Source organism: Centroberyx gerrardi, chromosome 1, assembly GCF_048128805.1.
Source record: "Centroberyx gerrardi isolate f3 chromosome 1, fCenGer3.hap1.cur.20231027, whole genome shotgun sequence".
Classification (NCBI taxonomy): Eukaryota; Metazoa; Chordata; class Actinopteri; order Beryciformes; family Berycidae; genus Centroberyx; species Centroberyx gerrardi.
Window position 1 is genome coordinate 34,922,515 of NC_135997.1, and position 27,454 is coordinate 34,949,968.

At 41.3% G+C, this 27,454-nt stretch overlaps 1 protein-coding gene across 2 annotated transcripts in view; it reads right to left on the bottom strand.

Moving 5' to 3' along the window:
* Nucleotides 1–8,050: 8,050 nt before the first annotated feature.
* slc7a10a (solute carrier family 7 member 10a) overlaps nt 8,051–27,454 on the bottom strand; it is a 42,611-nt gene continuing 23,207 nt past the window's right edge. Inside the window, exons 4-11 of one of the 2 annotated variants that reach the window (XM_071910527.2) lie at nt 18,984–19,109; nt 17,194–17,347; nt 16,678–16,801; nt 16,255–16,358; nt 16,048–16,144; nt 13,690–13,839; nt 11,921–12,098; nt 8,051–10,490 (exon numbers count right to left, since the gene is read on the bottom strand). In XM_071910527.2, the coding sequence (XP_071766628.1) occupies nt 10,390–10,490; nt 11,921–12,098; nt 13,690–13,839; nt 16,048–16,144; nt 16,255–16,358; nt 16,678–16,801; nt 17,194–17,347; nt 18,984–19,109 (1,034 nt within the window). In that variant the 3' untranslated portion in view covers nt 8,051–10,389. Of the gene's footprint in view, nt 10,491–11,916; nt 12,099–13,689; nt 13,840–16,047; nt 16,145–16,254; nt 16,359–16,677; nt 16,802–17,193; nt 17,348–18,983; nt 19,110–27,454 lie in introns of both variants that reach the window. The other variant, XM_071910528.2, reaches the window with a different exon arrangement.

Sequence of the window (27,454 nt, forward strand, 5' to 3'; positions counted from 1 at the left end):
AATTTCACAATATCCAGGGGTCTCATGTATAAAAGACAGCTTTCATACTGAAAGATGGCATACTCACAAAATTTGAAAAGTACGTACACCACACTCCACATGTATAAAACCGTGCGCACGCCAGGTTCTGCGCACCTTTCCTTTATACATCCCAATCAACGTGAAATTGAGCACACGTGCACTTACCCCGCCTTGGCTCCTCCCATAAATTACTATGCAAATGACTATAAATACGCCCCTCCTGACACTTTCTTGAATGTTTCTCCATCGATTGTTTCCTCTATCAGTCTCTCTTGTTCTGTTAACTGTGTATTTGTCTCTTCACTCTATTTTGCACCTTCTCTTTTCTTGCATTATTTGGCGCGGTCTCTCTCCCCTCCTCTTTGAACTGTATTTACTCCATTTTTCCTCTCAATGCTTTTGATTACTTGTTTCACTTTGTGTCGCTCCTCTTGTCTTCCCTTCCCTTGGTGTCTGTATATTGTCTGTCTCTTCTTGTCTTTCATCCTCTCCTGTTGTTGCTGTCTGTGCCTTGTCTGTCTCTCTCCTCTTGTCTTTCCTTATCTATTGATGCTGTCTGTCTTGTCTGTGTCCCTTATCTTTCCTCCTTTATTGTTGCTGTCTCTCCTGTCTGTCTCTCTCTTCTTGTCTGTCATCCTTAATTGTTACTTTCTGTCCTGTCTCCTGTTGTCTTCCCTCTCTCCAATCTTGTTGCTGTCTGTGTCTTGTCTGTCTTGTCTTTCCTCCTTTATTGTTGCTGTGTCTTGTCTGTGTCTCATCTTGTCTGTCATCCTTAATTGTTGCTTTCTGTCTTGTCTCTCCTTTTCCTCTTTTCTATCTGTAATGCATGTTTCTGATTTTCTCCTCTATCTCCTTGTTTTTGTCTGTTACTGATACTTTCCTTGTGTCTTTTTGACATCTGTTTGTCTTGTCCTTTACAGACCCTCTGCCTCTACTGTTAATTGTTCCTCTATCTCTTAGAAGGTGGAACCATTAGGGTGTACCTCCTTGATCTGAGTTTAGCGAATCGGTCAATGGCCTTGTTAGGATCTTTGCTATCCAGAGTCTCCTTCTCAATTGACAAAACTGCCAAATGATTGAGCCTGTCCTGGCCCATTGTGCTTCTTAGCCATGTGTGTAGACGACGCAGGGCATTGAATGATCGTTCACAACTACAACTACTAACAGGTATTGTCAGTGCTGCTTGAAAAACTGAGCTTAGGGTGGGGAACATGTCAGGATCAAGGAGCTTGTACACACTGCCCATGTCAGAAATGGCACCTTTCTTTCTCCTTGCCAGGAAGTGTTTCGCTACCATGATCTCCTCCTTACTAACTGTGATGTTGTAATGTGGAGCAATAAGGCTTAGAGAATCTTCAGAGAGGAAGTCATCCGCTGCCGGGTTGCAAGCTTGGATGCCCCTCATCAGCTCTGCCCCTACACCAGAAAATCTGCTATTGATCTCACTTATCATGCGGTCGAGACAAGGGTAGAAAATGTTGCATCTAAACTGGTCTTCAGTACACAGATGAGCTCTTGTGCCCAAGGGGGACTCCACTGTGTAGTCCTCCATTCGCCTCTGCTTGCGCCTGTGACCAGTAATGGTCCCTGAGATATTGTTGGCCTCACAAATGGCTTTTGCCTCCTTGTACAAATTCTCTGCCATTTCATCAGTCCGCATTGACTTCAGTCCTTCAAGGACTGCATCTTTGTAGAGTGTAGCTTGTGCCAAGTCCACAGTCTCCTTCTGAAGGTACACGTGGAGTCCCTCTGTAGTGGACAGCATACTTCTGAACATCACCAGCATGTAGACACTGGAAAACCTGGAGAGTTTTGTTAGCAGGCCAACTGCCATTGATGTTGCAATCTCTTCCAGGCACCTTAAGACAGCTGTGAGATTTGTCATCAAAACTTTCACTGACTGCAGCTGGCATGCCCAGCGAGTTTTAGAGAGCTGCACAAGTTCACTCTTAACCAAACCCAGGAGTTTCTGCATATCGGCGAATGCCTGATGATTCACTAAAGAAACACTGAAGAAACAATACACACTCTCCAATGTTTCAAAGAGATCACTGGCTTCTGGTACAGTCCTGCAAGTGTGGCAGAGCACCAAATTAAGCTCATGGGCATAGCAGTGCACATACACTGCTTCAGGGTGTTTCTCACGGAAGCGAGCTTGAACTCCACCAACTGCACCACTCATTACTGATGCCCCATCATAGGCTTGAGCCACACACAGAAGATTGTTCAGGCCATTTGATTCCAACACATGTTCAATTGCATCTGTGATTGAGCTGTGCATTGAAACCCTTGAGGTTGGCAAGTTCAAGGAAGCGCTCTTTGACTGTGCGGTCAGCTCTAAAATAGCGCACACAAACAGCAAGCTGCTCAACATGGCCATCCCTTGCCTCATCAGCCATCACTGCATACATTTTCGATTCCTTCATCTCTTTAATTATGCTTGCAGTAACTTCACCTGCACAACACTCGATCATTTCGTTCTGTGAGGAGGGACAGACATAGGTAGAATGTGAGGGAGCTTTGTAGTTTTGGAGGAAGGAAATTGTTCCAGGAGCTTCATCAGTTCTAAAAAGTTCCCCGGATTAACACTGGACGCTGTTTCATTGTGGCCACGGAAAGCAATGCCTTGCTTTCCCAAAAAGCTGGTGACAGCCACAATATGGCGGAGGTATTCTTGCCCCTCAATAATCTGACCAACATTTGCCACATTCATTTGCTCAAGAACATCTCCTTGTATCAAACTGGCTCTGTATTCTCTCCAAGCAAGCATTGAGGCCTTGTGTCCTGCACTTGTCTCATGCTCTCTGAAGCTGTCCAAAGCACGTTTCCAGTTTGAAAAGCCTGCTGTGCTAATAAGAGCATCTTTGTTCACTCTAGAGACCTGTTTCCCATAGAGCCTGCATGAGAAGCAGAATGTGGCATTTCGGCTGACAGAATATTCTAGCCACTCAAAGGACTCAAACCATTTTTCCTGAAAGGACCTCCTCTGTAGTCTAAAGCTGGAGAGAGGATATTGTTTGAGTTTTATTTGTTGTGGGCCTGTTTCTGAAGTCCCTAAATCTGCCTGTCTGCTTTCCTCAATAAACTCCTCCTCTGTCCTCCCTGAATCATCTGTAATGCAAAAATACAGGTACAGGACATATTGCACATCCTTTGTAAACCAGTAAGTCCTCAAGTACCAGAGTATTCTGATTTGGTTTGACTGCATGCACATTACATAAATCTATCTGACAATACAGTTCCAATTCAAACTGAGTGCATTATAAATCTATTCACTTTTCCTTCAGTAATACTAAATTTGGATGACCCAGTGACTAGGATTTAAAAGGTACAACATACTATTGACCTGCCTATACTGAAACTGCAATTGGAAAATCCATTCCAGTGTACAGACATGAGTAGATATTAATGTTTTGTAAACAGTGATTACAGTGTAAACTGTAATTAAAATGTTTTAGCTCATCAAAATTACTTCGCTCACTTACTGACTCTCTGTCTCACACACACACCCATGCCCACAGACATACACTATTTGCTCTATTGGTTTTAAGACCAAGTAGCTATTAGGCCTACCAGTTTCCACGACTGATCCTGACTCAGCTGCTGCTGGCTCCTCAGTCTGTAGCTCATCTGCTGTGTCTTTGCTACCCTCTGAAAAACCATTAAATCATCTTACATGAAGCTCAAAATAACATACCCTGCCTAATGCAAAATGTATATTTTAAACATTGATTCCCTTTAAATATACATATGTTCTGGGTTTCATTTAATCGCAATACCATTAATTTAGCCTCTTAAAAGATCAAGTAACTGTTGTTGTCAATGTCAAACAACTCATTACATTATGTTCTAATGACTTGACAGCATCAAAACAATTCATGCAACAGACTTGGACTAATGAAACCCAATCTTTATAGTTCTTTGTTTCATCATGTTTTTATCATGCTTTTATCATGCTTCACAAACATTCATGTTGCACTTTTATATTCATCCAAACTATGCATGCAGTGACCTCCTGAGTCTAAAAATAGTTTCTGAATAATTAAGGTTTGTTTTGTGTCACCTATTTGCCAACTCAAAGTCATGGGGCTACAGCAGGAAGACAAGCTCAATAAAATAAGCTAATATTTTTTGCAATATTTTTTTTACAGTGGCACAGATAGGGAAATAATGCAAAGTTCAGGGGTGGTTTGTGTGTGTGTGTGTGCGCGTCTGAATGTATATGTGTGTCTGAATGAGTGAGTGAGTGAGTGAGTGAGTGAGAAGCTACCGCAATAAATGGGAGGGGGGGGGAGGTGTAGCTTTCATGTACGTGAACAACCAGCTAGCTAGTTCTACTACCGCACTCGCGTTACTTTAGCTGTCATGGGGAAATCAGGAATCACATTCTGCATCGCTGTTGCTGCTGACATTGATTTTTGAACAGGCTGGTTTAACAAATGTATGTATATATGCTGTATAGGCCTATTTCTCTTACCTTATGTCCTCCTTCGGAAAAATCTGAGAAGATTTAATTGTTTTGTTTTGCTCTCTCGACCTGAAAATGCCATTTTGTCTGACAAGTGAAGTACCGCTGCACTTTGAGTGACTCAGCGCTGACCAGTGAACACCAAGCTCTACATGCATGACACTGATTGGCTCCTACACAGACAGTCACCCCACCCTCTGTCTCTCTCACACACACTGGCCAAACACACAAACACACACAGAGTTTCTATGGAGCGACAGTCGAGCGGTGTCAAGCCCTGGCAAACTTCTTTTTTTTTCCTCAAACAATATTCGGGGCTAGGCTCAGAAGTTTCGGGGCTTAAGCCCCGAAAGAATGACCCTAACGACGCCAGTGGCCAAGTCACAGTTTACCACTTTGTGTTTCACATTCTGTGTATCACATCCAAACGGTGCTGTATAGCTGCTGCATTTGGCTCAATGTTTGGTGGGCCAGGGTCAGGTTCATCGATCCACAGCTCCTGTGGCAGAGGTACGCCACGTTTGTTTGTCACATTGTGCAGCAGACTGCATGCCTGCACAATGCGACACACCTTCCGTGGACTGTACAGCAGCATGCCACCAGTGCTGTCCAAGCAGCGCCACCGGCCTTTCAGCTGCCCTATGGTCTGTTCCACCACTGACTCAGTCAAGGGGTTGGTGAGCGGGGTGAGGAGCCAAGTCTTGAGTGGGTAACCACGGTCACCTAAGGGTTCATATTAACCACATGCTCAAATGACAATACAAACGCACCATTAGAATCGTATAGTTAACGCCATATCTTACCAAGAAGCCAACCATCCTGCACCGCCCCAGCTTGAAGTCTGTTCCCAACACAACCACTCCGCAGGATGAATGAATCATGAGTTGACCCAGGCCACCGTGCCACAACATTTGTCAGACACATTTGCGCATCACAGATCACTTGCACGTTGATGGAGTGAAAATGCTTCCTGTTCACATAAGCAAATTCATTCTCCGATGGTGCCCTTATAGCAATGTGAGTGCAGTCGATCGCTCCGATTACATTTGGAAATTGGCTCGTCGCTGCAAATTGCACTTTGATGTTGGCCTGCTCACCCACAGTGTAGGGAAATTTTATGTACCTGGGCGACATACGGATTATGCCGTCCCATACGGCTGGCATGGCGCGGCTCATGGATGATTGGGAGATACCCGACCGGTCAGCCAGCTCCCTTTGGAAAGCACCCGTTGCAAGGAACCCGAGTGTGATGAGAACTTGCAACGGGACTGGTAAGGCGTGATTCCTTGCGGTCCCCCTTTCCAAAGCCGGGCCCAGTTCAGCACAGAGTTCCAAGAGGATAGCTCTTGGCAATCTGAATCGGCTCATAAGCCAGTCATCATCTTGGGCCAATAAATCAGTGTGGTCCCTGAACACACGCTCCCTCCGAACGCTGCCATTTGCGATGTCCTCCAGCAGCGCCAAAGCAGCCATTGCTTATCAAGTAGGCACCATCATGTTTACGCATCCTTTTGTGGGCCACACCTAATTGCCTACACCTTGTTGACTTAATTACACATCATCCACGGGATCAATTACGCATCACACTTGACTTATTCCGAGTGCATTTGCCCACCCGACACTGCGTTTTTTTCCCAGGGGAGATGGATCTGTGCACCTCGCCTCCTGTGCGTCATGGATGTCTGTGCGCCTCGGCAACTGTACAGTCCCTGACGTGCGTTAACATCTCCATGTCACATAAACAGAGAAAACTGTCCAGTTTACTGGCGATCTTGGTTTTGGCACAGTGAGTAAGGCATGTCATCTGTGGGAAATTAGTTTCACTAGGTTTTCATTGCGCTCAATAAGCCAGACCTACTTGAAGTGAGCCGGAGGGTGCACAAACCAACGCGGCGATATAGAGGATTTAGAGAGGAGTGCCTGTATCTATTTCCTAAGTGGCTTTTTTCATTAATTTGACACCCTCATATTTAGGACAAGTTATGGAGGGTGGGAAAAATAGCATTTTCCTCCAGTGTTGGGGGAACTATAAATTGGAAATGACGATGCCAGGGTTTTGGCCTTTCTGATGTTAAACATTATCCACATAAATGATCAAACTATTATGGTGTATCAGCGGACATAATTATGGTTTTTCATAGACTTCTTCATAGACAGCACAGTAACTGGAGTGGAAACGTTATTTTGAAACATTTGGCGAGTTTCAGTACTTTGCAGTTTGGCGTCGCCAACTGACAGTGCCAGACAAGAGTTTGCGGGACGGCCCGCACATTCTCACGGCTGGTCTAGAGTTTGTGGCACGGCCCGCACATTCTCACGTCACGTTCATTTTTATACATCCCGCGTGTACGTGAAAACCAGCGTACGCAACCTTTTTGTACATGCACACCGTTTATACATGAGGCCCCTGGTAGGTACTCACTTGAGTACTTTCTACGAGTCCTTCTTTTTGTTTTCATGGATTCATTTTGATCTTCTGATGATTCGCTTGTGGAGGTTGATTCTCCATTAACAGCTTTCCTTTTGCAACCTGATAGCCACCGCTCCATTTTTACTCTTCCCCCGCCAATGATGAGGTATTTCCTCAATTACAATTCCCCGCCAATGATGAGATATAAGATATGTTCCGGCCGGATCAAAAATAGGTCAGATAAATGAAGAATAACACGTAATTTAAATCCCATGGCTTTGTTTTATTAGTTCTGATTACTTTTTTTAATGCAAATATTTAATCATAAATATTTTATGGTAATTTCAAAATTAATTACAAAATTTAAAATTAAAAACTTTTTTTTATTTATTGTAAATGACCTCTCGCGGCCCACCTGCAGTACCTTCACGGCCCACACTTTGGGAATCACTGCAATATACCATTTGAAAGTGTTAAATCCAATGATTCTATATCTACACAGTATATTTTACAATCCCAATGTTATAGCAACAACGATCCCTTCTTTTGTAACAGGAGTGCACAAACAGACAAACTCAAAATGGTGACTCCTATCTATCTATCAATTAATCTGAAGCAGACAAGTCTATCTCGCTAGCTATTTTTTTTAATTACTTTTACATTTTTTTTAAATTACTAATCTTAATTATCAATTCTAAATAGTCACTTACCTTTTCATTGAGTCCAATGCTCAACTATGCAGTTTTCCTCCGCTTGTTAAGTGTATAAAAGTTGTTTTTCCTGTGTGGGGACCGCTTACACTCACACATTTTTTCAGAACCACTTTCCACCAGTAGGGGGCAATATACGATACACACTTAAGCACACTTTCCAGGTAAAACTGCCTGGTGGGGTAGTAGATTTTCGTACTAGGCATATCAGTAGTGCCTCCTCAGTCCATTAAAGCATTAGTCTAGTGGGGACCGGCATTTTGGTCCCCATGATGATTTCGGTCCCCAGGCTGTCAGTGGGTATTCAGGTTGTGGTCCCCACAATAGTAGGAATACAAGAGCACACACACACACACAAACAACCCTTTCCACTTTTCCACTTAGGATATTGGCATACACACAGCCACTTACATACAAAGACAAGTGTTCTTGATTCTCAGAAGTTTATTTAATAAGCTATTACATTGTTATCCTTTTACATCTTCACACTCTTTTACAAAACAGAATTACACCAATAAAATCATCATAATTCGTACAGTATGTAAATGTATCACAACACGTCTGAGGAATGTGACCTTTTCATGAGTCCCTGACGCGTTTTAAACAGTTTTTTCTTTACACAGTATTTACAAATCTGAACTGAGCTAACGGCACCTGGACACGGCAGAGAAACATACGTGTTTGTAGCCATCTTAGTATGGTGTGTGTGTGCGTCTCTTTTTGTGGATTTAATGCGGGGGAAACTCCCAGCATGCACAGGACTGGGACAGGACAGAAAGTGCGATCCCTGCCCCAACCTGCTGTTTATTTCATGTTTAAAAGGCCACTGGCCCAAACCTACATGTGTTCAGTTCAACATACAACACAACCATGGACAAGTGCTTAAACTTGATATAAAACTGGGTTGGATTTCCCAAACACACCTGAATACCAATATCTCCTGGATCATAGTAAGTCAATGGCACCAAATAAGTTAGTGGTACCATATGAAGTCACTACAACCATAGTAAGTCAATGGGACAACAGTAAGTCAAACTGACCATAATTCAGTGGTACCAGCGTAATTCATTGGGGCCATAATAAGTCAATGGGACCATAAGAAGTCAGTGGGATCATGGTAAGTCAATGGGACCATAGTAAGTCAGTGGGGCCATAGAAAGTCCATGGGACCATAATAAGTCAATGGGACCATAGTAAGTCAGTGGGACCATGATATGTCAATGGGACCATAGTAAGTCAGTGGGACCATAATAAGTCAATGGGGCCGGATAAAGTCAGTGAGGCCATAGGAAGTCAATGGGACCACAATAAGTGAATGGGACCATAATATGTCAGTGGGACCGTAGTAGGTCAATGGGACCATAGTAAGTCAATGAGACCACAGTAAGTCAGTGGGACTCTAATAGGTCAATGAGACCATAGGAAGTCAATGAGACCATAATAAGTCAATGGGACAAGGGTCATCGTAGTGATGAGGTGTCTCTGGGAAACCATGTGCTGTAGATGTGGGAACAGGGCCGTGCACTTGTAAACTTCCACTACCAGCCAGCAAATGGCAAGCGTTTCTCAAATAACCATCCATCTATCTGTCAATATGGCTTATGCTAATGTTAAACACCAACATGTTTAGTGGTAAGTACTGTATTGTGCATATGGTCAAGTTAGAAATCTGTCTACTAACAATCTCGGCTGGTTAAGCACCTTGAGAAAGTTCACAGTGGCATTCCCAGAGATGAGAACATTTCCAAACATCAAGCTCAATACAAATAGAGGATGGAGGTGTCTCAACTCAGAAACCAAAGGAAGACAAAAAGAGCTGAAAAAGACTTGAAAACTTCAAAAACCTTTAAGAATAGCCAGCCTGTTTGTGTTCTAAAGATGCAGCTTGTTCATTTTTTAGAGATGGCTATTCTTCCAGTTGACAGTAACACAACTGCCTTTCCTCCTCCCCCTCCTGTCTTGACAATATTGCTAGAAAAGACAGCTAAGATGAGTAAGTGTCATAAGTGTAGCTCCTCTCTCTAATATTAACATGAAGGCACCTACAGTATCTCTCAGAGGAGAAAGAGAAGGGATGCAAAGAGTAAAAAACAAGAGGACAGGGAGTGTCAAGCAAAAGGAATGGACAGATAGATAGCTAGACACAGAGATATAGAGAGAGAAACAATCATCCAAACTAGACAAACAATAAACATTATGTGATCAGTTAAACAGAGCTGATGGCAGCAGCAGTAATAGAAGAGTATTGCTAAGTGCAGTCAAATCCCTGCATATTCCCCCCATAAACGTTATTCAGCAAAATTTATTACACACCCAAACTAACCACACAGACCAATTCAACATACCAACACATACAAATACAATGCTCCCACATTTCAATAAGGCACAATAGCGCAAGTATTTAGTTCTACTAAAAAAAGGACTAATCTTGGAAATGAAACCAGAATTTGACAGATGGAGGTTCCTTGAGTGAGGAGAAGGGAGGAGAAGTTCCACATGACAGAGTAGACTTGGCATTCTGGCGAGGGGAAGGGGTGGACGGTACCAACAAACCAACAAATAAAAACCTGTCTTGGCTGTAGGTCTGAACACCCTTATGCCCTCGATATCACCATCCACTCCCTTTATACTGGGGCTTCAACACAGCCCCATTCAAATTGCATCTGGACAAGAACAAGGATGAACCCATCTCTTCACCATTCAGAAACTGACCAAACATAACAGGGTAAAAAATAATGAAGTATTGGCAGAAAAGGGGAATTCTTGGTTGACCGCAGCGCTCAGTCTTCGGCTTTGGAGGCGGTGAGGCATTCGGTCTCTGAAGGGTCTTCCTGAGGAAACACCACGAAACACAGCTTCTGGCCCATGTACGTGACTCTCTCTGCAACACAACAGACAATAGCAGGACTTTTAATAGACAGAGGGGTAATAGAGTTAAAGATGTCCTTGGCTTGACAAGCATTCACCCCAGTCCTGTTATTCAGTATGATCTTGTCTTTTTACCCTTTATTTCTCTAAGGAAGGTTCATTGAGCACACTTGCACTTTTTCAGCCCCATCCTGCCTCACATTCGCACCTGTGAGCTGCCCAATACGACCACAGACTTCTACTGTTGGCCACTGAACAGTTCCACTGGCGCTCAAGAGACTTACTATGGTCACTTTCCCTGGAACTTGAACCGCGAATTGAACCAGTGACCTTCTGTCTCACAAAGCAAGTTCAACAGAGTCAGGATATCTCTGCGATAGATGGCGTCGCAAAACCAAAATCCTGGCTAACTGGTCTCACAAAGGTGGTTTTCAATGTGTTCTGTCAATCCAGGATTCCAATTCCAATCCAGCTATGAGCGCATTCATATTAAAGGGGCAGGACTTGTAACAAATAGCCAACCACATGCAACATGGACAGATCAAGAGCAGGAGATTTAAGAGAAGATGAAACTATTGATGTGCATGGGGAAATTAAGTCGTTGCAATGTTGTAACACCGTTGTAAGTACATTATGTATTAGGGAGATTTTCATCAAGTACCTACACAGTAATATTGTGTACTTACAATACGTTTCCATAGGCTCATACACAGGTGGAATAAGGCCATTGTAAAGTGTTAAACATTTTTTCCAAAGGGACTTTGATTATTAGCCACAACGTTTTCAGTGTGAAGTAGACTTTTTTCTGAATCTATTGGTCTGAATCTATTGTAAGCTCATGATTCAACGCGTAGCAGCTTTGGTTTGGTTCAAAGCTTATTGGGATTTACTGAAATGTCTATGGAGAAAATGAATTGGAAACTTACTTCCAGAACCAGGGTGACTAAAAAAGGGGTGGACGATTCAGCTCTATTAGCAGATAGACAAGCTGCCTTCATCCAGATATTAAAAGGGCGTACTGCCCACTAGCAGTAACAACACTACAGACAGACAAAAGCATATACTGTTGTATAGACATCAGATAGCGTTTGGAAATAAATCTACCATATGGAAGGGGTTTACCACAGAGTACTAGAAAGTTTAGACTATTTCAAAGTCAATTTGGTAAACTTCTCTGTGATTGATGATTTATCTGACACTATGTGAATGGTCTGTTGCAGTAAACCCTACCCATCTGGTAATACCGTAAGGTTAAAATAAACACTCAAAAGAAATTGAAAGTACTCTTTGACCCAGGTCTGTATCTGGAATAAAAAGGGACCTTATGATACTTTCATGATCTCAGTGTACAGAACCTGACAGCTAAGCTAATCTCAGAACAAGAGAGAAAAATCACTCTTCTGACTAGCTAAAACTACAGGCCAAAGGCGCAGACCGACTCACCGACCACTCTGTAGATCCATTTGGGTTTTTTTTTCCATTGAACACCCAGGAAGTAGACGGGGACGCCGGTCAGCATGATGACCATTCCCAGACCACAAACCACCGGTTCTGAGTACAGACTGAAGCCTAGCAGCACCGCCCAGAAAACCATGTAGCTGATGGGAATCAACATGTTCACCTGCGCAGAACAAGAACAAAACATAGACATATTTCAACATAATTTCGGGGTATTTTTTGATATTGTGTCTCTTTGCATCTCCATCTGGGATGCACACACATTAATATCTGAATAATTTTTTCCCAACATATGTCTGCACATTATTTCTGCATATGTGTGGTGTATATATCTCCACATACTGATGTACACGGGTATGTACAATTCACAGATTGTCATAATCCCGTATTTTGTCTGTTAAATATATATATATGTATATATATATACATACATATATATATATATATATATATATATATATATGCTGCATACAGTCTCTAATGTTTTTTATATTTTCATATCTTACATGTTTTCATATTTATCATTCATTTCACTTTGTGTCTCAGTACGTTCTACTGCTTTTATTTTGCACATCCTGCATACATGCTGTAAATACATATATTTTTTCATATTGTCTCAATCATATATTTGTTCTAGTGTTCTGTGTTATGTTTAATTACGATTAAACTTTAATGAAATCTATAGGCCATTGATCTGTAGATTTCATTAAAGTTTTATCCAAATTCATACAAACATTTATTTTACCTCTGATATAATTATATCTCTGATATAATAAATGATCACAGAAAGCAAAGGGGTTCTACTAGTCTCTAAACACTGTTGTCCTGCAAACAGCCCTTTCTGCTCTCTATTGGATTTGATTACCAGAATGTAACCTGCTCCAGAGCAGTGACATCACCATGGTGATGTTCACCACTTAAACGTGAGCCACCTTTGTGACATTGGAAACTCCAGGTTAAACCTGAAGTTGCCTCACTACCCTGATAATCTAGCTTTGTAGTATACCCCTCTGATTATTTGGTGGATACTTTTATCCAAAGTGACATTTTTTCAGCATGGGTGGCCCTGATGGCAATCCAACCCTGCACAGTAAACAGTGAGCAACTCCATATTTCCTTATTTTCCCCGTTTAGTAAGTCATGATAAAATCAGACCTGTATCATAAAGGGTTCCTGTGTAAGAACACCCTATATGACCCAGCCTGACACTCTGGGCTATTTTTTATTCTGGACTGGTAGATATTTGTTTCCCATGTGGTTTTAAATCCACTATGTTACACTCCATGAGCCTGGGGGGGTCTAGCCTAGAGGTCTGATTCACAGGCTATTTTTGAAATACAGTAAGTGAAGAATCCTATTCCAAAATACTACACAACATTTTTTCATTACCAAAATATTTAGCTGGAATTCATTAGTCACTATCTGTAAACAAGAGGATCCAGCCTGTAAAAGTGTTCTCATTTAGTCAACCAAGGACTTAAAGTTGTACTACCAGTACAAGTACTACCATCATTTGTTTGAATATGTGCTATCAATTATTTTGTAAGATTAGCTGTCACTTTTTGCAAATGATGGATATCTCATTTTCTAAATGAACGCTACCCTTGCCTTTTTTTGTCCACCAAAGACCAAAGTTGCCTAATATCCTATAAAGTACCAAAATTCAATGCCTTCATTGGCCAATCAGAGTTGACTTTTCAACAAGGCCATGTAATAAAGTACTATAAGGTCACTTCATTTGCAGGCTGCTCTACCTTGATGGGTCTCATTAGGTTGGGTTTCTTCCAGCGGAGGTAGAGGAGGCCGGCGATGGTCACCCCGTAGGACAGGTAGTTGATGAAGGATACATAGTTGATCAGGTTGTGTGTCTCTCCAATACACAGGATAACTATGGTGGCGATGCACTGTGGGAGACAGAGGCAGGGTCAAAGGTCAAGCGCATTTTAAATTGTTTGGCTGAAAACATGCAAAACAGAACCATATTAACAGGGACTTTTCATTAAAGCACCATCTCTGACTATGGCCATCCCTTCCATTCTGTGTTGCTGTGAAACCAGTTGCTCACTGGGACAAATAAAATTGAAACTTGAACTTGAAGCTGTAATTGACAATTTTATATCATCAGTCTCTAGGTCTGGACTAAAAACAAAAGGTGACTGTGCATTTGCTATTAGAGCCCCTAAACTCTGGAACAAGTAGTTTTTATAAACTTGCTATTTATACTGTTGTATTATTTATTTAAGGCTGGAGAACCTTCCAAGCACACAAAACCAGCACCGACAATTTAAAATTCTTCTTGGGTTGGGAAACGGATAACCTGGTCTGCAGGATTTTGTTGGCCATCTTTTGTATAATGTCACATATTGTTGGTCTCTGAATGTTAAAATGATTATAGGTCAGTGGCCTTAACTAGACCCTTACCAGTTTGCTTATAGGGCAAACAGGTCAGTTGATGACGTAGTTTCTCTGTGCCTACACTCTATAATTTAACACAGCCTTTAATACCATTCTTCCCTGGAGACTGTTTGATAAACTCCTCAAGAGTCAACCAAAAACATCTAAAAAATGTCACTGGATACTGGATTAACACAGGTGGTAAAGATAAATAACATGGTCTCCAAATCCAGATCCCTGAACACTGGCGCCCCCCAAGGGTGTGTTTTATCTCCATTGCTTTATTCAATCTACACAACTGACTGTAGATCAAATTCAGTCTGTTAAAATCATAAAATTTGTCGATGATACCACTGTAGCTGGTCTAAATGTTAGTAAAACTAAAGAGGCGATAGTAGACTTTCGTTAAAACAAGCATGAGTTACAGCACTTGGAGATAAACGGGCATATGAGAGAGTGTTTCAAATTCTTAGGCACAATCATTTCATATAATCTTTCATGGGAAAGCAACACACTTACCATAATTAAGAAATGTCACCAGAGACTTCACTTTTTGTGTCAACTAAGGAGGTTCAGGGTCCCCAAAGAGGCCATGAGGCTTTTTTACAAGGCAGCGGTCGAGGGTGTACTGTCTGGTACGGGAACACATCACACCTCTCTCATCCTCTCATCCAGCTAACCGCTTGTTTGAGCAGCTTCCATCAGGGAGGAGATGGAGGTCCGTCCGCACAAAAACAAGTGGATTCAAAAACAGTACCTACCCTGTTGCTATCCGAGTGCTGAACTCTCAAGCCCGAGGCCCTGTCTATCGCACGTGTGCACTTTACAGCTCTGTTCTATGGTATATTTTCACCTACTTTACCCTTTTACCTTGTACTTTTTATTAAATACTATTGCACATTTTACTGGTACTTCACAGCTCTGTTACATCCTACCTCACTCATTTTATCCTTTTAGCTTATTATTTTTACTGAGTCCTTTTTGTATGAATGTAAATCATGTGAGTGTCAAGGACTGTACTGTATTGTATCCTGAGCTGTACTGTTTCTATTACATTGTTGGCTATGATTGATAGCCTTTTTAAAAATATTTCCTTTCTGTTCACAATAACTACTGGCTGACAGTGAGAATGGACCAAGTGGAACATAACTTTAATTTATTTCATAACTTTTCCTCAGTTCCACATATAAATGAAACAAAAAAAAAGAAAAACAATTCCACTGCATTTTTTGTGTGTGATTATGTTATGCTGAATGAAGCTACATGAGAGAACAGTTGCAAATTTCAAAAGTAAAAACAAACACAAATTTGATGAACCTTCTTTATTATGATTCTTGCCATAAGTGTTATGCTACAAGGTATCTACCATGTTACCTACTGGCCTAGACCTATCGCTTACGACAATCTCTGGCGCTGACTGATGACAAACAGCGCTAGTGTGTCTGAAAATAAATTCACTATTACCCTGATACAGTTACCCCTTATAGACTTTACCATATAGTGCACTTAGTACCTGAGGAACTACAATCGAATCCAGAGACAGCCAACTTCTTAAGAACCACACTGGGTTCTGTGTTCTGATTTGTTATTTTAAACAACCAGAGAGTTCTTGAGTCATTATGGTTCCATATAGAACCACTACACTGACCAAAGAGCCTCCTCTTTCTGGTTAATGCTACTGTAGTAAATATTAGCTGACTTGGTAGTGCAGTACTCACACAGACCAGCAGGGCGGGGATAGGAGTGCAGTTCTTCAGGTGGATCATAGCCAGCAGATAGGGCAGGTGACCCTCTCTGGCCCCTGAGAAACACAACCTGAAAATAGACAGACAAATACGTATATGTAATAATAATAATAATACACTTTTTTGTACATGACATGCATGTGCATGTTTTTCTGTGTATGTGTGTGTGTGTGTTTTGACCTGGAGGAGGTGAACAGGTATCCATTGATTCCTCCGAAGGTGGACAAAGCTACAGAAATCGGCATCACCCAGGAGAACATTCCCAGCAGCTTTTCCCCGAATGTCTGGAACAACACAACAATTGACAGATCAGTTTATTGATTGATTGGTAAATTGATTAATTGACTGACTAACTGACTGACTGACTGATGGATTGATTGATTGATTAACTGACTGATTTGATTGATACACAAGTTATATGCCATAAAACAGTTTTCATTATATTCTCACATTTTCTTATATTTTTTATCTCCCTGTTCCCAACACTGGAACCAGTTGCTGGTGTTGAGCATCTGGTTTTCTGGTCTTTTTTAGCACACATTGTTATACACTACAGTACTATATTGGTATATTGAACATCCATCCATGTGAAGATCTCCTCACCACTGCCACGGCGTTGGAGGCCAGGAGCTCCTCAGGGCTCATGGAGGAGAAGTAGGCGATGTTGGTCAGGGTGTAGACCAGGGTCACCAGAGGGATGGAGATGTAGATGGCACGAGGCAGGTTCCTAATAATAAAAATAATAAACATATTTGTACATGACATGCATGTGCATGTTTTTCTGTGTGTGTGTTATGGTTAGAGCAATATATTGGGTTGATATTGGCCTATATTAAAAATTCGATTGGGTCCAGTTGTCCACCTCTGACACGATGGATATGATGCAGTTTGATTTATTACATATTTATTGTAGATTTGATCAATACTACACTGATTTTCTATGGGAAGAGCTTAACCTGAATTGATTCTTAATTCAAATATTTGCATATATGTAAAAACATTTAATATTGGCACAAAATATCCGCTATTGGCAGCTTCAATCCAAAAATGCTGGCAGTGGCCTTCAAAAGCCGATATCGGTCAAACCCTTGTGTGTGTGTGTGTGTGTGTGCTCCATACTTGCGTGGCTCCACCACCTCTTCGGTGACGTAGTTGAGGAAGTTCCAGCCGCTGAAGGCGAAGGAAGCCTGGAGGAAGGCCAGCGCTATCTGGCCCACCGAGGGCTCCTGGTTGAATTCAAAAGCCACGCTGGGCACCAGGGCGTCGTAGTGACCTGGAGACAGTCGAGGGCGAGGGGGGGGGGGGGGGGGGGGGGGATGAAGGAGTCGAGAGGGGTGGAGAAGAGGGAGTTTCAGGCAGATATCAAGATACTTCATTCCCCACTGAAGGGTCCTCAAGACTCTCCTCTCCTTCAGAACTGCTGAGGTGGCCTCACAACTCCATGTTCTTGAAGAGAAGCTTCTCCAAGGAGGAAATACAGAGGAAATACATATTTTCACAGCAGCCATGATGTGTCATAGCAGGGGAAAACACAGGTGTAACTAATAACATTAATGATAGTTCCATGCCACTTAAGCTGGGGACACATTCAAAGATTTTTCCAATCAGAAGCATCACAATGGAGCAAAGAAAAGATCGAGCATTTATCATCTGAAATTTGCTGATTTTCAGTCTTTGAGGAGCACAAATCTAATCACCATAGACCGTACACAAAAGACTGAGAATAAATGATTTTTGGTGGTGCACCTGCATTGCGAGAATGTATTTTTTCGCGATATTTTGATAACAAAAAACAAACATGCAGCCCATACGGCTTGCAGAAGTTGTGGTTTATGCTGCGATTTGTGTGGAAAAAAGAGAGCACATTCAGGTTTCTTTTTCCACTGTGCACGCTGGATCTTGTGTTTACACTTCCGTATTTTTCCCCTCTTCCTTGGTCTGTCGCAAACTCAATTTTCACTGGCTATTGAAAATTCCCGTTAAGATTTGAGTCTTTGAAGAGCGCACGCCGCAGGATTACGTAAAGACTAGCAAAAACTATGCTAGAATTATGCATTTGAGAAATTTGCTCCAAACAGTTTTACGTAATTCGTTTCATTGTTCCTGTGAACTCTCACTGACATTGATTGACATTTTGATTGACATCCCTTGAAGCTCTAGAGCTGCTGTGTTGGTTTCATTTCTATTGGCTACCACAGATTAGCATGTTAATGAAACAGTCAGTTCCAGCAGCTCTGTGGGTAAAATCTATCCAACTGCCATCATACTTCATCTCTACTATTTTTTTATGTGCACATTTTCTGTACATATATGTGGCCTTTGTAGACCCTAATATGAATTTGACACACATTTAGTGCATCGTATGTATATATAGGCTGTATTTTTGCATTTTTGTCCTCTTAATATTTTAATATTTGCTCATTTGAATTATACTGTATATATCTTGACAGGTTTAGGATGTTGTGCATTTCCTATTTTGGTATATTTTCATATTGTACTTATTTTCCACTCATTACTTTTTGTCTCAGAATTCTCTACTGCTTTTACTTTCTACACCCTCATATTGCTGTAATTCATACCTTGTCATATTTTTCATTCACATGTTCACATTTCAACTTAACATGCTCTAGTGTTGGTAATGCCAGTTGCATATATGTTTAATTATGCCAATAAATAATTATTTATTTAATTAATTATTAAACTAATTATTATTGCTCTGTTCTTATATATCCTGTTTTTCTTTGCTGTTTCCTGTCAGTCAATCAGTCAGTCTCTCTATCTACATCTACGCATTAGCTGAAACCAAACCACAGCAGCTGCTATGAAGCAGACGTTTTTTTCTCACCAGAACCTGTGTGTGTATGTGTGTGTGTGTGTGTGTGTGTGTGTGTGTCTCTGTGTTTGTTTACCTCTACAGATCTGAACCAGTCCAACCACTATGATGAGTCCCAGAGCGAGGAGTTTTCCGATGGTGAAAACATCCTGGATCCTTGTCGCCCAGCGCACACTGGAGCAGTTCACCCAGGTCAGGAACACTGCACACGAATGCGCGCGCACACACACACACACACACACACACACACACACACACACACAGTAAAAATCATCATTTGAAAGCTGACTACATATAATACATCAGTATAACAGGAGATTACTCCAGTAAACTCAACAAACTTCAACACACTGACTCAGCTGGGAATATATTATTCCACACACTAAAATTAAGCAATAAGCCATTAGTGCATGGGTATGGCTCAAATTTTAGTTCCGCCCACATAGGCACTGATTGGAAATCGCCGTCGAATAGAGCAACATCAGACTTTCTGAATCGCTTGACCAAATCTGAAGAGTGGGCGGGAAGCGATTCAGGATGTCAGTATGTTATCTAGAAAAAAATGTAAAAAAACAAGCTTTCTTTTCTTATTTTTGGAGACAGTGGCATTCTTCTGGCTCTCGTTTTTGCTGCATTGGCGGAGGGATATGTGTTTGGCAGGCTTTACACGTGGATTTGTTTACAAAACTGTAGCTGGCTAGAAGTCCGTGTTTGCATCTGTTAACATACTGACACCGGTATGATTATACTGCGAGTGTCGTGTGTTGCAGAACAACATTTATCATAGTTTTCATAGACTGTCACGTATGCCCCTAGGTTTCTATTGCAATAGAGTGGGAGGGGGCCGCCCGGTGTTACGGGCGGAGCAGGCGGCTAGCGAAGTTATGGTTTCTACTAATAGGGATCATGATGGAAAACATGTTATTTGGGCTCAGGGTTCAAAATACCAAACTATTCCTTTAAGTATTGTTCATCAGATGCATACAGCTTTTAGGGTCATTTGTCTGTGTATCAAGATGCTTATTTTAGTCAAATGTGAACAAAAAACAACAATGCTGAACATTTTTGCACCTATATGTCTGCCATAAATTTTTGGCCGCCATTTTGGATTTTTTGAAAAACAGCAACTCCAAAAAAAACATAAATAGGGAAATCAATAAATGGGGAACTGACTACATAAATATTTTTTTGTGTCTTACTGATTAATTTAGTAATTTATACAGTTATTTATTTATACATTTAATTCCAGATTTGTATGTATTTTATGAGAGAGATAGATCATCTTGTCTGTAAAAACAAAAGGTCTGTGGCATCACACACTTCCTACTTCCTGTTTCCTACTTCCTTAGTGTGTCTGTGTGTGTGTGTGTGTGTGTGTGTGAGAGAGAGTCTCCAGGCTCTCCCTCTCCCCCTCTTCTCTCACCCTTTTTTGCATCCTCTGTCTCTCTCTCTCGCTTATGTATTCTCTGTTTCCCTATACATCTTTCTCTGCCCTTTCCCTCCTCCACTCTCTCTCCCTTACACACACACTTTCTCTTCATGCAGGCTGTGTGTATGTGTGTGTGTGCGTGTGTGTGTGTGTGTGTGCAGGCGTGCAGGTGGGGGCGTTATCCACCATGTCATCCATCACTGGGTCAAGGTTCCCCTCCCACCACAGAACTCTGAACAAACTGCTTCCGCTGCACGCACGCACGCACACACACACACACACACACACACACACACACATGCAGGGAACTGACACTGGCAGATTTTTGGCAGTAGGTTTCGGTGGCACCGGGCATAGCTTTCTCTCCCCTACAACACCATGGTGTTTTATAGTGGATTGCCCTTGGGGGTGTTGCATCCGTTCCCTGTCTCTCTGTGACGCCCCCCCCCCCCGCCCCAACTTCCCTCTGTGTTAACCCGGACAGGAAGGAGGTGCCGAGGGGCTCTTAATGTGACAGCGCAGGTAAATCTGTGTCCTGCTGTCAGAGCGGCTATTGAAGGCCGCCTCAGCACCGGAATACTAAACCAATTACCGCTTTTACCCTTAATGGATTCTGATCCCGATTCAGTTGGGATTTATTGGAGCACTTCAACCTCAGCGACGCCTTCCCCTGGTCCAGGATCTGGTCACTGAAGTCACTGAACTGGCAATAACTGGCCCCCCACCCCCTACCCCCTACCCCCTACAAGGTATCAGATAACCAGAATCACTTAAATCGCTAAATCCGATGTTCGAGATTATCTAATATCACGATATTCACTAAATATTTCCAGCGGTATCGAATATCCTAATATTCCTGTTTTTTCCCTCAAAAGGCACTATCCTCATTTAACTAACATAAGCTTCATACTAGTTACTATGATGTTTACTATGAATTTATGACAAAGATTTATGCCAGCCTAAAAAAGTTCTGGTGGCTCAACCGTCTAAGGCAGCGGTTCTCAACGTGGGGTCCGGGGACCACCAGGGGGTCCTTGAGGGAGTTACAGGTGGTTCCCCGAGCAGACTGATCTGCATTATTTCATTTACAAGATGTGAACACAATTAGAGAATGTAGAAGAATGACTATTTCGATCATAGTTTCTCTGCTATCTCTCTACCTACAATACAGATAGTCAGGGAATTCTGGACAAAATCATATCGAACAATAAAAATATTCTCAGATTTGGGTTCGAGAGACAAAATCTCATCAAATGGGGGTCCGTGGCCCTAATGTGGACTAAATTAGGTCCTTGATATGAAAAAGGTTGAGAATCACTAGTTTAAGGCACATGCCATGTAACCGTGATGTCCTGGGTTCGAATAAAAAGAAGTGGTAAATTCTACATCCCTGACTACAGTACATACATTCAGCATGTGTAGTGCCACTAGTATTAGCCCAGTGTTCCATCAGTTAGTTCGATTCACTACAATGAGATGTGTGAAATACATCATGATTGTTGGTGTGCCTACATGTGTCTGCTACAGGGTTTGTGCAGACACTGTGTGACAGGCACAGCATCAACCAGCAGATAAATTAAATTTGATTAATTTGATTTTCTTGCCAATAGCACACGGCAGGGAATGAACTTCTATCACAGTGAAGCCATAGTTTCCTATTAACATCAGCAGTAATCCTGACAAAGCAGCTGCACACTGATATTTTTTATCAAATTAACAGCGAGACAGATTTTAACTTTAATTGAGTGCATATTTCTGGTCTTGTGCATGTTTCCTCCTCAGTACTGATAAAAGCCAGAGTTTCAGCTTGCTCCTACAGCAGAAAATAACGTCCAGCGTTCCTCTATGACACGAACGCGCTTATACATTTTCTCCATAGTCTATTTGACACAGTGCCCAGAGCTGAGAATAGACATGTTTATGAATGTGAATTCAGGAGAAATTCCAGCTTCAAAGCGTCTGGTGTGGATGGGATTAAAGCCATGTGCTCTAGTAGAGGAGAGAACAAAGTCAACAGTCTGAGGTGGAGAAGTGACGCCTTTCCTGGTTTTTCATGGCAGCTTTACTGTTCATGTGATACATTTACATTTCAGTGTACATACATAGGCATAATCAAAATGCTATCACAGAAAAATACTGTACAAGGCCATTGCATTTATGTAATTCACAATGTATAGAAGCCCTTTGTGTACCAAAGCCACTTACTATCAATTTAAAGGAGGGGTATCCTAGGATGTGGCAATTCTTAGTATTTATGGTGATTTTGGTACTTGGAGGTATGAAGTAATCACAGTAAAAAAATTGAATCATGTTACTATGCCGTTTCCCCACAGTCAGTAACTATAAAACACGCCCCCTTGTACAAGCCAGTCAGATTTTGCTCCAGTTTCTATGTAGACACTGGACTGTCTGAAATCGACCAATCAGCACTAAGGGGAGGGCAGGCCTTCCAGAATGGCCAGCCAATCAGAGCAGTAGCTCATTAGCAAAAAAAGCTGCTAATGTAAAACAACCTATTTTCTTGTAGGTGGGAAACAAACACTGGGAAGTGAACAGCTAAAGCTATAATTAAACGATTTTTACTGAAAAAAACTTATCAGATGTATTTTATAGACACCAGGTAATTATATAAAATTGCTGAAAAAGCAAATTATACCCGTCCTTTAAGGTTTTTCTGGAATGTAGAGGTGTTTTCTCCATCTGTTTACATCTGTCCAGAACAGCTTACAGCAAGTGAACAGGTATGTTTTGGTGTCTTGTTTAGTGTGGGTAAGTTGAACCACCCCTCGTATCATAGCAATGGTAAGCATTATGTGTCATGCGAGCAGGCATTTAGGAAGAGACTTCCATTTCAACCTGGCTGTGATGGAACCAGCCGCATAGGGCAAGTAGTAAGTACATTTATGCTAATAAAACTGTTCTTTGCAACAAAAAGTTGGTTTTTTTTTTACATTCATTGTTTAATGGCTGTTGTCTCAATACCAATTTAGCTACATTTAAACATATATACAATAAATGTTGGTCTACTACCAAGGACTAAAACCACATGAATTAATTGGCAAAAGGTTAGCAGTGAACTCGTGTGTAGACCACCTTTTTTCAAAAAGGTGGCTATGGGGTAAGTTGAGCCAAAAGCCACGGGCGTATTTTCATTCTTCTTACATTTAGCTGCATTCTTACCAGTTAATTTGAAAGTCAACATCCTGAAACAAGCATTTGTTTTAGTTCTGTCTCATTTTTCCTTGCCAAGAGAACATGTTGAGTAAAAACTTGGTCATCTTACCCCACTCTCCCCTACACCTCACATTAAAAAGCATCTTGAGTGATCAGATAGTAATCCCATTGCACTTATCCACATAAAAATGCAGGTGTAAGTGCACCCAAGACGAACTGGGGACAGATTAAAATTGATTGCTTAAACCATCCTTGGGAGGTGGTTTGAGACCAACTGTAAATGCAAATGTTTCTCCAAGCCATACATAATCTCTATACTCCTCCCAAAATGTTACATCCCCAACTGGGAGGAGAAATAGTGCACAGTTTTGTTTTGATCTGGGCGGAACTGAGGAAGGATACAGGTGAAAACTTCCACCATTGGATATGGATTAGGCTCATGGCTGAAGTATAAACGAAACCATGTGGTATACAGTATGTACATGTATATGTGGTATTAGATGTGGGGGATCAAGCCTATGAATTTACATTATGTGATGCTCTCTCTGACCGCTATACCATTCACTTTTTTAATAAGTTTCATTTTTCAATGAACAACTTAGATTTTTCCATCTGCAGAGCCGTAGTGGTTGCTAGTCTGGTGACCTACCATGATCCCTCAATCAACATCTAAATGAGTTCTGTGCAGCATGAAATTAAAGAGTAATGTGATTTTCAAGAGGATTCAATATAACATGCCCAGCCTAACTCTGTAGTATCAAGATACAACACTCCTGATAACAGCTATGAACCTTTTAATCATTATTAATATTAACTACTACTACTCCTACTACAAATACAACAACTACCACCTTGTTTAATTTTGTCACCAAAATGCAGAAACAACACTCGTGCACAAAACTGAGTTTGTGGCTTTTCATTTCGTGGACAAAATAAGCTTATATTTGAATTAAAGTCATACTATGCAGGATTTTATTTCATAAAACATTTTTAAATGACCACACTATCACCACTTCGCTGGACTGGCAATCTATAATAAAAAAACAAAACATGACTGTCTTTAATGTCTGTGTAGGCCCATTTCAGTCATCCAGGTATAGTAAGTAAGTAAGTAAAACAAAATAGCTGACATCTCTCGCAAAAGCACATGAAGAGGAGAAAAAGTGCATATGGTGAGTGTTTATGAGAGCAAGGTAGTCGTAACAGACATAAAGAAATTTGTTTTTCAATTTTTCAAAGAACACAATAATAACACCCATCCCACCAATCCCTGATAATGCATCCCAATATGGAAGAAGACAAAAAAACAAAAGGAAGGTTAATCTCTGAATGAGGATTCTAGAAAAATAAATGAAACGGTTGTGTTGGACTGTGTGTTGTCGCATATGTCGTCATTTAACACTTTCATGGGTTATAAGGGAGGGATTTTAGTTCCAGTACCAGGAGTAGAAGTGGTCTTTGGACCCTCTGAGTGTATATTTAATTTTTTCAGGTTTTAAGTGGAACATCAGATCACTCGTCCATAGTGAGGTATTTGGTGGTTTGGAGGATTTCCAGTGCAACAAGATCCTCCTACGGGCAAGTAGAGTAATGAAGGCCATAATGTGTTCATGCTTATTAATAATCTGTTGGTCAGTTGGCGCAATGCCAAAGATTGCTGAATAGGCATTAGGTTGTAAATTTAGGTATAGTGCCTCTGAGAGGGTCTTAGGCATACTGAGTAGGATTTTGCTGCTTGTGGCTTATAAACACAACTTTCAAAGTTGACCCCTCCTCCCTGCGGTTGCCAGAACGGTAAAAACCAGTAAAAAAGTACAGCGAGGCAAAACGCCAAGCAGACAAGACTTGTTCCAAAATGAGAGTGAATCTGTTTGCTTTCACCTGTTGGTGAGTATTGAAGGAGAGGATGTTGATGAAGAGCGACGTGGAGTTGGCCTGTTTTCTGTTGGACAGGTAGGTGCCGGTTAGCTTAGTTATCAGCTTTTCTACTACAAAGAAGCTACGCTAACAATGGTAGCTAGCTGCCAGCTCACGATACACACTAGCTCTGACCAGAACGCCAGTTACTCTGTATTAGAGTTCAGGACCGCTACCGTAGGCAGCGTGGCTTTTAGATATAAAATGATTCAGCAGTGGTTTTGGTTGCAGGCAGACACACCCACTGCCAAAAGGTTGATGCCCAGAAACATCCTGAACATTCAGAAATAAGAAAATCCAGGCAGAAGGCAACAGGCTCTCTGCAGACACACTGTCACATGCTACCAATGGGCCATAAGTAATGATTGAGTAGGAGTTTATGCCATTTCAAGGGGGAAAATTCTGCTCAGTATGCCTTTAAAGACAACTGACCAATAATCAGATAGGTTAGCATGCCCAAAACATATGTGCCCGGGTCACCGGAGTGATATGACATCTGCTGCAATTCTCATCCACGTTGGAGTAAATTCTGTCTAGCCTAGCCTTGGAAAGGTGGGTGCAATGCAATACCTGGAATTGAATTACACCTAGTTGAGCGCAGGATCTGTTCCCATTAACTCTCTTCAGGGCCTCATTCCGGGAATCCTCTGGTATCATGTCCCCTTATTCCTCCTCCCATTTCGCTTTAATTGGAGTATATCATCTCCAGGAGATGATATACTGAAATATATTCTTGAGATGAGGCCTTTTAGATTGGAGGGAATTTCGATGATGTCGTCTATAGCAGACGGTTGTAGTGCATTGGGGAAGTTTGGATCAAGATGTCGTATGAAATGTCGGGCCTGGAGGTATCGAACATGAGCGGGGAAGGTTGAATTTTTGAGAAATATTAAATTTAGAGAAGATCTGTACTAGTAGAGAACTTTAAATTCAGAGAGACCAAGTCTTTTCCATAAGGAGAAGGTAGTGTTTATTCTAGCAGGGACAAAAAGATGATTGTTACAGATTAGAGAAATGTTTAGAGAAGTGTTGTCGAAATTGTGACCAGATTCGTAGAGTATTAACGGCAACAGGGTTAGAGGTGTAGTGTGAGGTAGGTAGAGGGAGATTGGAGGGAACCAGGACAGGAAGGGATGTTAAAAGACATGATTCATTTTCACACTAACTTCGCTTTGGGGTTTGGACCCAATGTATGATTTTCTATATAATGGCGGCATCAAAGTCATTTTTATTTATGAATTTAAAATCTTTGGCAAAGTAGAAAACCATGTGTTACATCTACCACAAAAAAAATCTTTTGCTCATGAGTGGTCTAGTGAACATAATGACCATAATGAACATTATGAACAAACTAAACAACATGTTGATCAAATTTAGAGCCAGAGGCTATAAGGAGGACTGGCTCCTGTCTGCCGAAAACAAAGTGGCATCTAAATCTTGTGACATCTGCCTTCATTCCAAAAAGAAACCTACATCTAACACAGGCCTCATTTACTGTACCACTTGCACTCCACAAAACCAGCAATATTAAGAATGTAGTATTAAAACACTGGCGTGTTCTCCACTTCTTAGAGACACTTTTAAAGATCCACTAATGGTTACTTTTAAGAGAGCTAGAAACAGAGATAGAGTGGTTAGAGCATGCTTAACCGAAGAGGTCATTTCAAATTTGTCGGCAACTTTAAATGTGGTAACTGTACCAATATTGTCAGTACACTAAGCATGTAAAGTCATTCAATCATCCTGTGAATGGACAAAGTGTAAATATTAAGAGTTTCATAACATGCGGCTGTCATTTGATTGTGCGTTTGTTTAATATGACCCAGCTTCCGGGCTAGGTGGAGTTCTCTATTTTTAAGCATTGTGATTGTGCAGGCGGGAGTGGTTTTAAAAAAAACGGCCCGTGCAGACCTCTATTTGGAACAAAGGAAAGAGACAAACTTTCTCTAGTATGCAACATAAAGACTGTGTGCTCTCTAACATACCATTCATAAAAGTAATTATGTTTTTCACTTAGGCAATCGCTA